Here is a 14,846-nt window from a genome sequence, read left to right as displayed (position 1 = left end):
TGGAGGCCCAGGCGGCATGGGGAAGGTGGGGCCGGGTGCCCCCCACTGGTGCCAGTTTGGGGCATGGGCCCCCAGGGGATGGGTCTTTGCCCATGGGAGAATCAGGTGGGGGAGAAAGGAGCTGGTACCTAGGCAGGGGGTCAAGTGAACTTTTCTCCCCCGGGAGTGAAGGAGCTCTTCCCGCAGCCCCCACCCCCAGGGGCCCACCTGTGTCCGGAGAGTCCTCAGGCCCTCTGGAAGAGGCTGGCTGGGAACAGAAGGTGACAGCCGCTCCCCATCCCCATGGGCGGTGAGGACAGGCGCGGGGGCGGAGCCTCGAGCCAGGGAGGAACCACGTGACGGAGACCCGCCCCCAAGGGCAGGAAGGCCGTGCTGCCCCCTGGCGGTGGCGCGGCAGGCGGGTGGCGGGTCTCCTGAATCGGGGTCAGGACCTCACCACCGCCCTCTGACCTTCCTGCCCTCTTAGGGTCGCTCAAGCGGGCCCCCGCCAGCCTGCCAGGCCCTGTGCATCATGCCACCCGCAGCAGGCCTCGAGGGTCCCCGCCGCCTCCTGCCGATGCGGCTCCTGCTGCCGCTCCTGCTGCTGGCGCCTACCCCACCCCTGCCCGGTGCCCAGGCCCTGCCAGGCGCGCCAGGTGCCCCGACCCCGGCGGCGTCTCCGGGGTCCCCCCGTGGGCTGGACTACCGAGAGCGAGCACGGGCCCTGATGCGGGCCTTCCCGCTGGTGGACGGGTGCGTAGGGCTGGGGTGGGGCGGGGCGGGGCGGGCTGAGGGCGCGCCTGAGCAGGGGAGGGGGCCACCTCCCACCACCCCAAACCTCTCCCCGTCACCTTTGTCACCTCCTGACCGGGGGGGACTCTGCCCCGACCCTGGTCCGTGGGACAGGACAGGAGACAGGCCCGTCCATATGTCCCTACCTGACATCCCTCCTGCCTGGACATCCCTCCAGCCACAACGACCTGCCCCTGATCCTGAGGAAATTTTACCAGAACAGACTGCAGGACGCCAACCTGCACAATTTCAGCCACGGCCAGACCAGTCTGGACAGGCTAAGAGACGGCCTTGTGGGCGCCCAGGTACCAAGAGGACAATCTGGATGAGATGATGTGGCTGCCAGGGTGTGGTGGGGAGTACGGAGCCCCCCACCCCTTAGTGACATGGGGACTCAGTCACTACAGTGTCACCCAAAGTGCCATGACATACATGCTCGGGGCTGCTGGGGTGGCCAGTGAGCCCGGGCAGTGGGCAGCAAGGGAGCACAGGACAAACTCCCAGATGGCCTCTGGGCCCACTAGGTGCAGTACTGGCTGTGGAGCTCCAAGGCCAGCTCTTCCTGACCCAATTCCCCCGCCCCCACCTTCCCCCAGTTCTGGTCCGCTTACGTGCCCTGCCAGACACAAGGACGAGATGCAGTGCGCCTCACCCTGGAGCAGATCGACCTCATCCACCGCATGTGCGCCTCCTACTCTGAGCTGGAGCTTGTGACTTCCGTCGAAGGTAGGCGGCTGCGGGCGCTGGTAGGGACTCTTGCTACGGGCAACCCCTGAATGTGATCAGCTCACCTGCCTGTCCCCAGCTCTCAACAGCACCCGCAAGTTGGCCTGCCTCATCGGTGTAGAGGGCGGCCACTCACTGGACAGTAGCCTCTCTGTCTTGCGTGCCTTCTATGTGTTGGGAGTGCGTTACCTGACTCTTACCCACACCTGCAACACGCCCTGGTAAGTATGGTGTGGTGCATTTTTTGGGGTGGTGGTGGAGCTAGAGCGGTGCAGGTGTACGGCCGAAGGACTCTCCGCCAGGTCCCACTGGCCAAAGTTCCTGTCCCGATCCCCATCTGGAGCACACCCAGGCGTGAGGAGGGGAGATGGACTCTCTGCACAGGAGGGAGACTGTATCCTTAGCAGTGACCTTTCAAGGGCTAGGCCCAGCCCAGCCTAGGTCCATCTCTTGGCCCAGGGACAGAGTCTGTCCGGCAGAGCCGCCAGGCTCCGGTGGCCACAGTGTGGCCAACTAGTCAGACGGTGTCCTGGCCGGCCTGCAGGGCAGAGAGCTCCACGAAAGGCCTCCACGCCTCCTACACCAACGTCAGCGGACTGAGCAGCTTTGGTGAGGTGAGGGAGGACCCGGTTCCACAGCCTGCCCCACACGCCCTACAACAGGGTACACCCCTGAGACCCTCCCCTCTGACCTATCCCTGCAGAAGGTGGTGGCGGAAATGAACCGCCTGGGCATGATGGTGGACTTGTCCCATGTCTCCGATGCGGTGGCGCGGCGGGCCCTGGAAGTGTCCCAGGCTCCTGTGATCTTCTCCCACTCAGCTGCCCGAGGCGTGTGTGAGAACACCCGGAATGTACCCGATGACATCCTGAAACTGCTGGTGAGAGACTGCCCTGGTCCTGGGATCTACACCAGGAGGCCTGGAATGCGAACCCCTGTCCCGTCCTCTCCCCCACACCTGCAGCTGCCCTGCCAACCCACAAAGCCCAGCCTGTGACCTCTTGAAGCCAGGTGCTCATGTGAACCCAGAGAAATGACCCTCCAAGTCAGCAGTGAATGTCCTCCTCGGGCCCCAGAGAGGGAGCCACGCTGAGTGTCCCTTTGTCCATCCCTGCAGAAGGACAACGGTGGCATCGTGATGGTATCTTTGGCCATGGGCGTGCTGCAGTGCAACCCGCTAGCCAACGTGTCCACCGTGGCTGGTGAGCCCCCACCCTGCACTCTGAACAGCTCAGACTTGGAACCTGAAGCCTTGAGGGGCCTGAGGATCATCCCAGCAGTCTGACCCACCCACGAGTAATAATCACAGCCCCCCAAATCCCACAGCGGGGATGGGAGCCCACAGCACCAGTACTGTGATAGTGGTGTGGGGTGTGGCAGTCACACAGAGATGCCCCTGCAGGGCAGCCCCTCAGGTCTTGTCACTTATAGCTCCGGGTCCCTCTCTTATCCTCTGGAGCACTAGAGAGGGTCCCCCATCATGTCCTCAAGGGAGGTGAAGCTTTCATAGGAATGGTCTTGAACAGGGATCAGCACTGCCCAGTCTAGACCCACCCCAGCCCTGCCCTGGAAGCCCCACACTGCTGTCTCCATCCCTCTAGATCACTTCGACCACATCAGGGCTGTCATTGGATCCAAGTTCATCGGCATTGGTAGTGATTACGATGGGGCCGGCCAGTAAGTGCCTCCCTGTGGTTTGTCTGGGCCTTGTGTGCATCCTTGGGACCTTCACAGCCCCATACCGTGGTCCTCGGGACCTTTTGACCTTGGTAACAGCCTCAAGTCTGCTGGCCTACCTAGCATCTCCCCATGCCCAGGGTTGGCCTCTTAGGATCTCTCCGGGACTCCTGTGGTCTAGTGGCCCCATACTCTGTGGTCATTATATTTGGCTACTCCCTGATATGAGCTCCCCATTTCTTCCCCCTCCCTCCCCCCTGCCCTCCCTAACCAACCCTTGATAAGTTATAGATTATTTTTGCCATATCTTATTAACCCCGTCGCCCCTCACCCACGTTTCTGTTATTGGTCTCCCTTGGAGGGGGTTCTAGCTTGCTCCTTGTGATCAATTCCCCCTTTCTCCCCCCACCTTCCCCTAATCCTCCTGGTAGCTCTACTCTCAATGTTAGCCCTGAGGGGTTTGTCTACCCTGGATTCCCTGTGTCTCGGGATGGGATCTTATCTGTAGCAGTGTGCATGCTCTGGTCTAATCTAATTTGTAAGGTAGAATTGAGGTCATGATAGTGGGGGGGAAGGAAGCACCAAAGAACTAGAGGAAAGTTGTGTGTTTCATCAGTGCTATACTGGCTCTTCTCTTCCCTGTGACCCCTCTGTGAGGGGATGTCCAATTGTCTACAGATGGGCATTGAGTCTCCACTCCATGCCCCCCCCACCCCATTCACCTTGGGTATGGTTTTATTCTGGGTCTTAGATGCCTGATATCTGATCCCATCGACACCTTGTGATCACTCAGTCTGGTGTGCTTCTTCCATGTGGGCTTTGTTGCTTCTGAGCTAGATGGCTGCTTGTTTATCTTCAAGCCTTTAAGACCCCAGATGCTATATCTTTTGATAGCCGGGCACCATCAGCTTTCTTCACCACATTTGCTTATGCACCCATTTGTCTTCTGCAATCCTGTCGAGAATAACCCAAGTTCTTAAGAAGGTTTCTTCCACCCTCCTCCTCTTTTTTTGTGTGTGTGTATCCAGTGGTGGTGGAAGCATCTCAGTGCTGGCGTGGGTCTCCATGTGGCTCCTCCAGCTCGAGCTCTAGCTTAGCTCCGTGTGTCTTGTCAGCAGGAAGACCCTCTTCTTTTTAATGGAGGAAAATCTGCGTTCCGTGAAAGGCAGGGATTTGAACAGTTCAATTCAATGAGTTTTTGACAACTCTTCAAGGAAGTTTTGAGGCTCCTTCCTTCTAAAGGATGAACAGCCAGACTCCACTTCCCATGTCTAAGTAGGGCTGGGGCTCAGGGGCCCTGGACAGGGTTGAGCCCCGACGGCTGGCCTACAGGTTCCCTCAGGGGCTGGAGGACGTATCCACCTACCCGGTGCTGATAGAGGAGCTGCTGAGACGGGGCTGGAGTGAAGACGAGCTTGGAAGTGTTCTTCGCAGAAACCTGCTGCGTGTCTTCCAGCAGGTGGAACAGGTGTGTGGGGCGGGGCCAGGGCGGGGCTGGGGCTCAGGGGGCGGGGCTGGGGCTCTGGTGGACCTGGCCCACCGCCTGCCCCTCTCAGGTCCGGGAAGAGAACCAGTGGCGAAAGCCCCTTGAGGATGAGTTCCCGAGTGAGCAGCTGGGCAGCTCCTGCCGCTCCATCCTCCCTCGGACGAAGCTGACAGAGGATCTGATTTCAGACCGGACACCAGTTGAGATACCAACCCACTGGACACCCAAGTGGCCATCCAGGTGGTCACTCCCCAGTTCCTCTCCCCACGTGGCCCTGGGCCCCACAGTGGTTGCCGCCTTCCCAGGCCTCCTCCTGTGGCTCTGGTGACGAGCCAGCCCTACCAGATGTCGCTGGAGAGCTGGGTCCACCCCAGGCACAACTATTTCCAGAAAATAAACATTGCCATATGGACGCTGGCATGAGAGGCCTTCTCGGCAGTGGGAGGGGGGTGTGGACGCCCACTGCTGTTGGGGGAGGAGACCTCACAACTCCCCGAAAGAATAAATCCTGAGAGAAGTCAGACCCAAAGGCAGCTGGCAGAGGGGGCAGAGGGTGGGAGTGGGGCAACATGGCAGCTGGAACAGCCTGGGCAGGCTCTAAAACAAGGGTTCCTATCTTTCCGTTCCCTCTGGCAACTCCTGTTGGCAGAATCTAACTGGAAGGCGGCTGGCAGCGGCGTCTAGAGCATCTGGTTTCAGGAGCTGAAACCCCAGCAGACAGAGCCCAGGGCAGAGGAATACTCAGCCGGGGCTGCGGGGCAGTTCCCCAGGTGCAGGTTCCCAGCACAAAGCCAGGCGTGTTTCCCAGGGCTCCGTTTACCCGGGTGGGCCATGGGCCCTAATCCCCATTGTTTCCTGAGCTCCATCACATCCCAGGAGAAAGAGGAACAGCCCCCAAGGCCAGGTCCATCCCTTTGGCTTCCAACTTCCATGGATCTTCACCAAGTACAGCGATACCGCAATCGTCCAAGTTCTAAATTTGTGTTCGAGAACTGACCATACTTTTCCTAAATTGCCCATAGAAATGTATTTTCCCCGGGACTTTAAATCACGGTGTACGGGGGAAAGGAGGGCCCCCACAAATCACCACTGGTCCGGTACGCGCAATTGTACGGCGATACTCAGTGAAGATCATAGTGAAGTCAGAGAGAGCCTGAGAGATAGAAGAGAGATTGAAGTCATGGAGTCAGACACAGTTCATGGTAGCATGCTCACCTCAGCCCCGCTTGGTGGTCCTCGTGAGGAGAGCCAGGAGCAAGAGCAGGAGAGAGCAACTTTATTGCTAACCAAGGCTTATCATTACTTAGGGGGCCGTGATTACAGGTAACCACACGTCACGGGAAGGGGCAGTACAATAGGCATACACATCACAGGAAGGGGATGTAAGATAGACATGAGCGTGACAGGAAGGGGATGAGCTAGGGGTGTGCACATAGGAACGGGAGGACTAGGTATACATGTGACAAGATGGGCGGACCCTAGATTCATGATGGCAGCCTAACCGTGGTCACCCTTGGGTGAGCTTGACCTCTCTGGTGTCTCCTACAAGGAAACAGTCAACAACAATCCTTATCAGAAGGGAGTGGGTCCTACTTGTGGGATAAACAGTGGTGACTGCTTGCTCTGGAGGGCTCATAACCCTTAGGGAGAATAACCCCTGACCTACTTCTGTTGACCTCCAAGTGTACAGTCATTTGCCACGTGCAGTTAAGTGTGGCCTATATTTGGGGGAGACAACTTGGGAGAAATCCTGTTTCCCACAATGGTGGAGGCCGTAAGCCCTCGTCCATGTCACAGTGACCAGGACATCTACCGGGTTGTTTTTGACTTAGCCAAACCAACAGTCAACTTTTCAACCTCTGCGATGGCCTGGGTTCTTTGTTTTCATGGTTAACGATTTCACACCTTTTGCTACATTCGCTGCTGTAAGCACATTTTTAAAAAAAAAGTTCAGAACATCGACTTAGCCCCAAATCCTGCCATGTCTTTCTTTAGTACGATCGTGGTTCTGTTTCCCTTGAGCTTTACTGCTGTGTCACTAACTTCCTCTAGAGCAGTTACAGTGGTCTACACAGATACAGCGCTTAAAAAGCACAGTGACTGGGAAGCAACGGGCACTTATAGAGGTCTAAATACAGGCGTGAACCTATGTAAATATATTTATATATGATGGGGAACTAGATCTATGTGCATATATTTATAGGTTTAATATTAAGGTAGCAGATGGACATTGGGACTCTACTCAAGTGCTCCCTCAATGCAAGAACACTTTGTTCTATTAAACTGACATTCTATGATGCTTACCTTCCTGACATGATCACTGAAGACAAAGCAGGTGCTTAAGATAGTGTGGTAAAGAAAGCTGATGTTGCCCAGCTATCAAAGAGATAGTGTCTGGAGTCTTAAAGGCTTGAAGATAGACAAGCAGCCATCTAGCTGAGAAGTAATAAAGTCCACATGGAAGGAGCACACCAGCCTGTGTGATCACGAGGTGTCGATAGGACCAGGTATCAGGTATCAAAGAACAAAAAAATCATATCATTGTGAATGAGGGGGAGTGTGGAGTGGGGACCCAAAGTCCGTCTGTAGGTAATTGGACATCCTCTTGCAGAAGGGTCTTGGGGAGGAAACAAGCCAGTCAGGTGCAGTATAGCAATGATGAAACATACACCTTTCCTCTAGTTCTTTAATGCTTCCCCCCTCACTCCCACTATCATGATGCCAATTCTAATCACAAATCTGGCTAGACCAAAGCATGTACACTGGTAAAGATAAGAGCTGGAAACACAGGGAATCCAGGACAGATAAACCCCTCCAGGGCCAGTGCTGAGAGTAGCAATACCAGGAGGGGAAGGGGAAGGTGGGGGGGAATGGGGGAACTGATCACAAGGTCCCTCCCTGGGGGACGGACAACAGAAAAGTGGGTCAAGGGAGACATTGGACAGTGTAAGACATGAAAAAATAATAATTTGTAAATTATCAAGGGTTAGGGAGGGAAGGTGGGAGAGGGAGGGGGAAAAAAGAGCTGATACCAAGGGCTCAAGTAGAAAGAAAGTGTTTTGAGAATGATGAGGGCAACAAATATACTAATGTGCTTGACACAATGGATGGATGTATGGATTATGATAAGAGTTGTGTGAGCCCCCAATAAAATGATTAATAATTTTTTTTAAAGCACAATGACACAAGGACAGGCTGTTGTCTGAGCCAGCGTGGCGCTTCGATGAAAGTGTCCCCTTTTGTGTCTGCTGCTGTGAGATTCCACACCGGACTCTCTGGGCCTGTAGAGATTTTTCCAGTCTTATTTTCCATGTGACAGTCAAGTAAAGTTACGCAAGCAGAACTTTGCTGTTGTGGTCGTGGAAAGTTCAAGCTTGGGGCCACTCAGCAACAGAGGCATCACTGCGACTCTCCAACCCTGAGCAAATGTTTTCTGCAAGGAGGGCCTCCAAGACTTATGGGCAAAAAATCCATTCTCTCATTTTCCACGAACTTTTGGGAGAGAGATAGAAAACACTTGTCTAGTTTGCCCAACTTTCCTAGTTGTCCAGAGGCGTGGGATTTGGATGTAGGGACTCACCCCTAACCAGCCATGTCTCAGCTGCCTTTGCCTAGGCCTTCCAGGATATTTTTTGGAAACTACTTTCAAACATTTTTGACCCAACGTGACTAGAGACACCCGCTGTAAATGCAGTGCTTTGGGATGTTTGAGAAACTGCCAGCAAACTTGTCGTTCACTGTATTGTCCCGAGTCACTTGGGGCTCCGCGGCAGAGTTCACGCAGGGGTCCAAGCAGGCAGAATAACACCCCTTGGCCCCTCTTGTTGCTCTTCCCTGGTGAGTAAAAACTGGGGCAAATGGTGCTGACCCCACAACCCAAAAGAGACAGAGGGGGTGGGTAGAGGCCACCCTGAGGCCCAGGTTTTGCTGCTGGGATCTCCAAGGGAGGCCCACTTGTTGGGGAGACCTGGGCAGGAAGCAGCAGACAGATGCAGAAGAGGTGGAACTCGATTTTCAGCCTGACCAGAACTGGCCCACGCCCAGACCTTTCAGCTATGGCCCAGATACTGTTCTGAAATCAGCTCCCCAGACATCATGGCTCTCCCAGCAGGATATGATTCATGACACCATCCAGCCTGGTCTCAGAGGAGGACTTCTGCCCCAAGTGAGTTCATGACCCAGACAGGACCTGGTCCCACCTACTCTCTGCCTTTGAAGATTCTCAGGCTGCTCTCACAGTTGTCCAGTTGTCCTGAGCCACTAGCCACTGAAGCAGCTCTCTCCTCCCACCTGAGGGGAGTGTGTGTGTGTGGGGGGGGGCACCCAGTCCCCAGCCCCTTTCATTGCTCAGCTCTGTTCTGGTGTGATCACCAATGCCCTTCAACCCCATTAGCCCTCACCGGCCCCACCCAGGATTTCGTTCACAGGATGGTCAGACCACAGAAGGTGACCTTGGAGTAGGTCACCCCTTCCCAATATGGCCACCATTAGCATGTTTACATCTCCCCCACCATTTCTCAAAACCCCATTCCCCCGTTAAAGCCTTGCCTCAGGGGAACATTTGTGCTTTAGATTTCTACACTCCACAGCCTTTTGCTGTATGTCTATGATTAAGTATCCAGAAACAACATGCAGTCACAAGATGCTAAAACAAGATGGCGTGATCCCATAATACTGGTCTTTTTAAAAAATCATTTTATTGGGGGCTCCTATAATTCTTATCACATAGATCTATTTCCTCATCATCATACATATATTTACATATGTACATGCCTGTATTTAGACCTCTATAAATGTCTTTTGCCTCCTAGTTCTTTCCTCTATTTCCTTTTACTTTCCTCTTGTCCCACTATCATATTCAGCCTTCATTTGGATTTCAGTAATTCCTCTCCATTACATTGCCCTTGATCAAGCCCTACTAGGTTTCTTACACCCTCCTCACTACTGATTTTGGATCACTTGTTGTTCCCTTGTCCCTGGATTTATAACACCACTTCCTTTCTCCCACCTCCCCCTCTCCCTTGTCCCCTACCCAAAAGTTGGTCCCATTGTTTTCGCCTCCAGATTATTTATCCAACCTATCTTATCTGGAAAGACCTGCAGAGATAATAATGTGCACAAAAACAAGACAGAGCAAAACAAAGCAACAAAAGAAAACAAAACAACAGCAACAACATAAAAACCAATGACAAAAAAAAAGCACCTGTAAATAGTTCAAGGTCTGTTTGTTGACCATTAGGAGTGTTTTCCAGTTGAGTCTGATGGGGTGCCATGCCCTGACCCGAACATCTATTTTTGGTATTCCCTGGGGTCTTCATTGCTCTGCTCCCTTTGCTGTTCTGTTGCACACCCTTAGTGTTTTGCCTTGGTGTGGTAGGGTCAGATTGGGCGCAATTCCTCCACTGTGTCTCCAGTATTGTCCCTTGTAGGGTTATAGGTTAGTGAGGGATGTCGTGTCTTGTATTGGGGCCGGCCATAAGGTCCTCTCTGTGCATTGGTTGCTCTGAGCAGGGATATTCTCCTCCAGGCTTGGTGGGCCAGGATGTGCTCCACTCTCTTCCTCCCCCTTCATTTGCTCCTGTGTGCCCTTTCCCTGAGCTGTAGCTTCAGTGCTGTCCTCTGAAGTAAATTCTTCTGGAGGGAGGCATAATACTGATCTTTAAAGTGTACTTCCCATGGGGCAATATGCAAGGAATCTTTCTGGCAGTCCAAATGTACATGTGTACTCTCTTCTAAGTCAGGGCTGTAGCATTCCCGGGGAATATTTGACTGGCTGGGGCAGGGGGAGCCTTATCTTCAGGAAAACCCCCCATTAGGCCCCATCAGACTGATGTTTCGACTCACTGGGACCCTGTGTGGGGGTGGGTGGGTTCTGAGATTAAATCTTTTTTTAAAAATTTTTAATCAATCCTTTTATTGGGGGCTCTTACAGCTCTGATAAACAATCCATACATCCATTGTCTTGAGCACACGTGTCCATACGTTGCCATCATCATTTCCCGGACATTTTCTCTCTACCTGAGCCCTTGGTTGAGATGAGCTCCTTATGCGGACAGGCGGCCCAGGGGTCGGCAATCCAACGCTTAGCGGACACCAGGCGCTCCTTCCGGTCGAACCAGAGAGAGGAGCACACGCACAGAGCGCAACAGCCCCACGCACCCCCCAATGCCCACCGAGGGCGGCGAGCGGCCCAGAGAGGCCGGCCTGGCGCGCGAGCGCCCCCTAGGCGGCGGGCGGAAGAGCCGTAGCGCCCCCTGGCGGCCGCGTGGTGCGGCGTCCCGGCTTCCCGCGCGTCCCTCGTGGGGTCTGGCGCCGCCAGTTGGCCGGAATCCCCCGTGGGACTGAAGCGCGCTGCCACCGGCTCCCGCCCCCAGGCCCCCTCCCTCCCCTTGCGCCATGCGCCCCGCAGACTCCGAGGAGTCCCGCGCCCTCGGCCAGCTGTGTCTGCTGCTGCTGCTGCTGCTGCTGCTCCCGCCGCCACCTGCGCACAGAACCTGCGCCACCGACCCCGCGCCGGGCGCCCCCCGCGCCCCCAGCCTGAGCCAGCGCGCCCGGGCTCTGATGCGGGCCTTCCCGCTGGTGGACGGGTGTGTTGGGCACCCCAGAGCAGGGGGGTGGGGCTCCCTCATCGCGCCCCGCGCCATTTCCCAGCACCCCTCAAAGCCTTGGGGCGGTGGGGGAGGCGGGGAGAGCAAGGGCCTTCCCTGAAGGATGTCTTCCCTGTTGGACACCCCTCTAGTCACAACGACCTGCCTCAGCTTTTGGCCCAGTTTCCCCCCAACAGCATACAGGCTGTGAATCTGCGGAATCTCAGCCGGAGCCAGACCAGCTTGGACCGGCTGAGGGATGGCCTTGTGGGCGCTCAGGTACCACGGGGACACGCAAAGTGCCACCGCGTGGCCGCTGGGGGTTGCTGGGGCCCCGTAAACAGGGAGGCCGGCCTCTGGGGGACTAGGAACTATGGGGGCAGGCACATACTATATCCTGATGCTGCTACGGGGGTGTGAGGGGACTTTGGAGACCCAGGCAGTCCAGCCACACGGGCACCCCGGTTCTGTGGGGCGTGCACCGTGACAGGAAATCCCCTGCGAGTGCCCGAGCTGCTGGCCCCACAAAGGGCAAGGTCGAGTGTGCCTGGCGCATTCAGCTAGCGCAGGAACAAACGGCAGGCCGTGCTGTGCCGAGAGCCCAGGTTGAGTCACCGGGAATAGCCCTAACAGGCCCGAAGGTACTGTGGGGTCATGCCGCGCCCAAGGCAGGTGTGGTAGCTCGAGGATGTGGAGACCACCCGAACCTCAATCTGGACCCCGGGCTTACTCCCAGTTCTGGTCAGCCCATGCCCCGTGCCAGACCCAGGACCAGGATGCCGTGCGCATCACCTTGGAGCGGATCGACCTCATCCGCCGCTTGTGCGCCGCCTACCCCGAACTGGAGCTTGTGACCACAGCTGCAGGTAGGCTGATGGGTGGGGTGGAATCTCGGATCCTCTGTCCGGGGCGCTGGCTCTGCAGCGCTAACCAGGTGATGTTTATTCGTCCAGGTCTGAACAGCACTCAGAAGCTGGCCTGTCTCATCGGTGTGGAGGGCGGTCACTCATTAGACAACAGCCTCTCTGTGCTTAGGAGTTTCTACTTGCTTGGCGTGCGCTACCTGACACTCACCTCCACCTGCAGCACGCCCTGGTGAGCACAGGGCCAGGCCAAGGTGTAATGGGGATGGGCCTCACCCCTAAAGGGCCCCAAGAGGGAAGCTGGACTCCCTGCAGGTCCCTCACCCTCCCAGAAAGCAACTGCTCCCCACCCCTACGGAGTCCAAATCCTTGCTTCTAAGACAGAGAGAGGGACAGACTACAGAGCCCTCAGGTGCTGGAGGTCTGGGTATGGTATGGCCAGCTATACCCTCTCCTGGCTGTCCTGCAGGGCAGAGAGTGTCGCCAAGTTTAAACACAGCTTCTACATCAACATCAGTGGGTTGACCAGCTTTGGAGAGGTGAGGAACCTTGTTCCCTATCTCCTCCCCCCGCCCCCACCTTCCCCTCCCAGATACATGTGGTGGCCCTGACACCCACCCAACCCGTCCCTTCAGAAGGTGGTGAGGCAAATGAACCTCCTGGGCATGATGGTGGACTTGTCCTATGGATCGGACGCTTTGGTGCGGCGGGTCCTGGAGGTGTCTCAGGCTCCCGTCATCTTCTCCCACTCAGCCGCCAGGGCTGTGTGCAACTACATGCTGAATGTCCCTGATGACACGCTACAGCTTCTGGTGAGTCGTCACCCCCAGCCCTTGAACGCAGGGCTAGGCACACTCCGTACAGAGACTCTCAAGCCTGAACAAGGGGACAGGCCCAGGTCCCATACTCCCTTCCACCCAAAGCTTTGCCATCTCTAAAACCCAGGCCCAGATAAGCCCCATACCCCCAGACAGGTGGATCCCACGGTGCTTCTGGGGAGCCCTGCCTAGGAGGCCGCCAGTCAGGTTGGGTGGGCCGAGCCGAGTGTCCATCTGTCTGTCCCTCTAGAAGAAGAACGGCGGGATCGTGATGGTAACACTGTCCATGGGGGTCCTGCAGTGCAACCTGTTAGCCAACGTGTCCACTGTGGCAGGTGAGCCATACCCCGGATCCTGTGCAGCTTGCCTGGGACCTTGGGGCAGCTGGGCCCTCAGTCTGGCATATCTGTTGGATAATGGGCAGACCTCTGATCGCCCCTGAGCCCGGGGCAGCACAGACAGCTGTGCAGTACCACCCAGGTGGGAGTGGAGAGGAAGCTGAATACAGCGGCCAGCTTTTAACAGTCTGTTTCTGGTCAGACTCCCAGAGGACCCTGGCCTGGCCTGCGATGGACTCAGGCCTCGGCCTCTGGCTCTGAGTCCTGGGACTGCTCTCTTCCCCACATCTCTGGGCAGATGGGCAGGATCCTACTAAACTCTCAAGGCACACAGGGCAAGCTGACTCCTGGGCAGGAAAAGACCTCAAGGGATAGTGCTGAGCTCTGTTCCCGATTCACAGCCCAACCTGTAGCCACTGCAGAGCTCACAATTGACCACGAACCCTGTAGAGTCAACTGTCTGGAGGACGGAGGGCCGGGGAATCGGCGAAAGCCAGAGCTGAGGGCCCAGGGTCTAATTCCAGTCTCAAGCACCCTCCCCTCCCCCTCTAGATCATTTCGATCACATCAGGGAAGTCATTGGCTCTGAGTTCATCGGGATTAGTGGAAATTATGATGGGTCTGGCCGGTGAGTATCTCCCTCAGTTTTGTCTCAGCCTAGGGATCCGCAGGGAAGCCTTAATTCTCATCTCCCGTCCTGTGGTCCTCCCATCCTCAGGCCTCCACCACAGGCGCGGGTCTTCCACTCAACCTGCTATCTCCCTCCTCTCAGGGCCTCTTTCCAGAATACTCCATGTGTCCCCTGTGGCCCAGTGGACCCGCTCCAGGTCACGACATTTGCTTAGAACTCCTCCCCTCCCAGTCACAGCCGTCCAGCACGCGCTCCCAGCCCTGACCCAGTGGACCTGCAGCAGGCTGTCTGCTCAGCCAGCAGAGGCCGCACAAGCCCAGCCCTCAAGGAGCTGCCTAAGTTGCCTTCTGCAGTATGACCAACAGGGCTTCCCGAGCCTTCTTTTTCCCAGATACATGGCTGGGGCTGCTGGGGCAGTGGGAACAGAAAGCCTGGGCCCCACTCCAGGGTGAGGTCCCACAGCCTCCTGGTTGGTGGCCACCCAGGTTCCCTCAAGGGCTGGAGGATGTATCTACCTACCCAGTGCTGATAGAGGAGCTGCTGAGACGGGGCTGGAGTGAGGAGGAGCTCTGGGGTGTCCTTCGCGGCAACCTGCTGAGGGTCTTCCGGCAAGTGGAACAGGTACGCAGGGCTGGGCAAAGGACGGACGGCCCAGGGGTTTGAGCGGGTGAGGAGGGGGCTGTAGGAGCCACCAACTGCTGGCTCCCACTCCTAGGTGAGAGAGGACAACCGTGGGCAGAACCCTGTGGAGGACAAGTTTCCTGACAAGCTTCTGGACCTATCCTGCCACTCCTACCACCTGCCTCCGCCTCGGGGCGAGCATTACCTAGGGCTGAACAGGTGGCCAAGCAGTCAGAGCCTCCAGACGTCCTTCAGAGCCTCCCCGCCTCTCCTCCCAGCCCTGCTGGCTGCTTCCACCTTCCCAGCCCTCATCCGGTGCCTCTGGTGA

General features: G+C 56.5%; 2 protein-coding genes across 2 annotated transcripts; both read left to right on the top strand.

The window, feature by feature from the left end:
• Positions 1-511: 511 nt before the first annotated feature.
• On the top strand, positions 512-4,988 carry LOC142432004 (dipeptidase 2-like). The gene is made up of 10 exons (XM_075537040.1): positions 512-732; positions 950-1,076; positions 1,368-1,497; positions 1,577-1,718; positions 2,042-2,111; positions 2,201-2,377; positions 2,615-2,699; positions 3,099-3,174; positions 4,507-4,642; positions 4,731-4,988. The coding sequence occupies exons 1-10, from the start codon at positions 512-514 to the stop codon at positions 4,986-4,988; spliced, it is 1,422 nt and encodes a 473-aa protein (XP_075393155.1).
• Positions 4,989-11,056: 6,068 nt separating this feature from the next.
• DPEP3 (dipeptidase 3) lies at positions 11,057-14,846 on the top strand. Its single transcript, XM_075536728.1, has 10 exons — positions 11,057-11,247; positions 11,400-11,526; positions 11,984-12,113; positions 12,201-12,342; positions 12,580-12,649; positions 12,746-12,922; positions 13,179-13,263; positions 13,819-13,894; positions 14,383-14,518; positions 14,613-14,846. Exons 1-10 carry the CDS (start codon positions 11,057-11,059, stop codon positions 14,844-14,846), a joined length of 1,368 nt encoding a protein of 455 aa, XP_075392843.1.

This window comes from Tenrec ecaudatus, chromosome 18, assembly GCF_050624435.1.
Source record: "Tenrec ecaudatus isolate mTenEca1 chromosome 18, mTenEca1.hap1, whole genome shotgun sequence".
Lineage (NCBI taxonomy): Eukaryota > Metazoa > Chordata > Mammalia > Afrosoricida > Tenrecidae > Tenrec > Tenrec ecaudatus.
This window is presented reverse-complemented; position numbering and strand designations above follow the sequence as displayed.

Coding starts and splice junctions, on each gene's coding strand:
- LOC142432004 (XM_075537040.1), top strand. CDS start 512: ATGCCACCCGCAGCAGGCCTCGAGGGTCCCCGCCGCCTCCTGCCGATG. Junction 3,175..4,506: donor GATTACGATGGGGCCGGCCA/GTAAGTGCCTCC, acceptor GCTGGCCTACAG/GTTCCCTCAGGGGCTGGAGG. Junction 4,643..4,730: donor TCTTCCAGCAGGTGGAACAG/GTGTGTGGGGCG, acceptor TGCCCCTCTCAG/GTCCGGGAAGAGAACCAGTG.
- DPEP3 (XM_075536728.1), top strand. CDS start 11,057: ATGCGCCCCGCAGACTCCGAGGAGTCCCGCGCCCTCGGCCAGCTGTGT. Junction 11,527..11,983: donor ATGGCCTTGTGGGCGCTCAG/GTACCACGGGGA, acceptor GCTTACTCCCAG/TTCTGGTCAGCCCATGCCCC. Junction 13,264..13,818: donor CAACGTGTCCACTGTGGCAG/GTGAGCCATACC, acceptor CTCCCCCTCTAG/ATCATTTCGATCACATCAGG.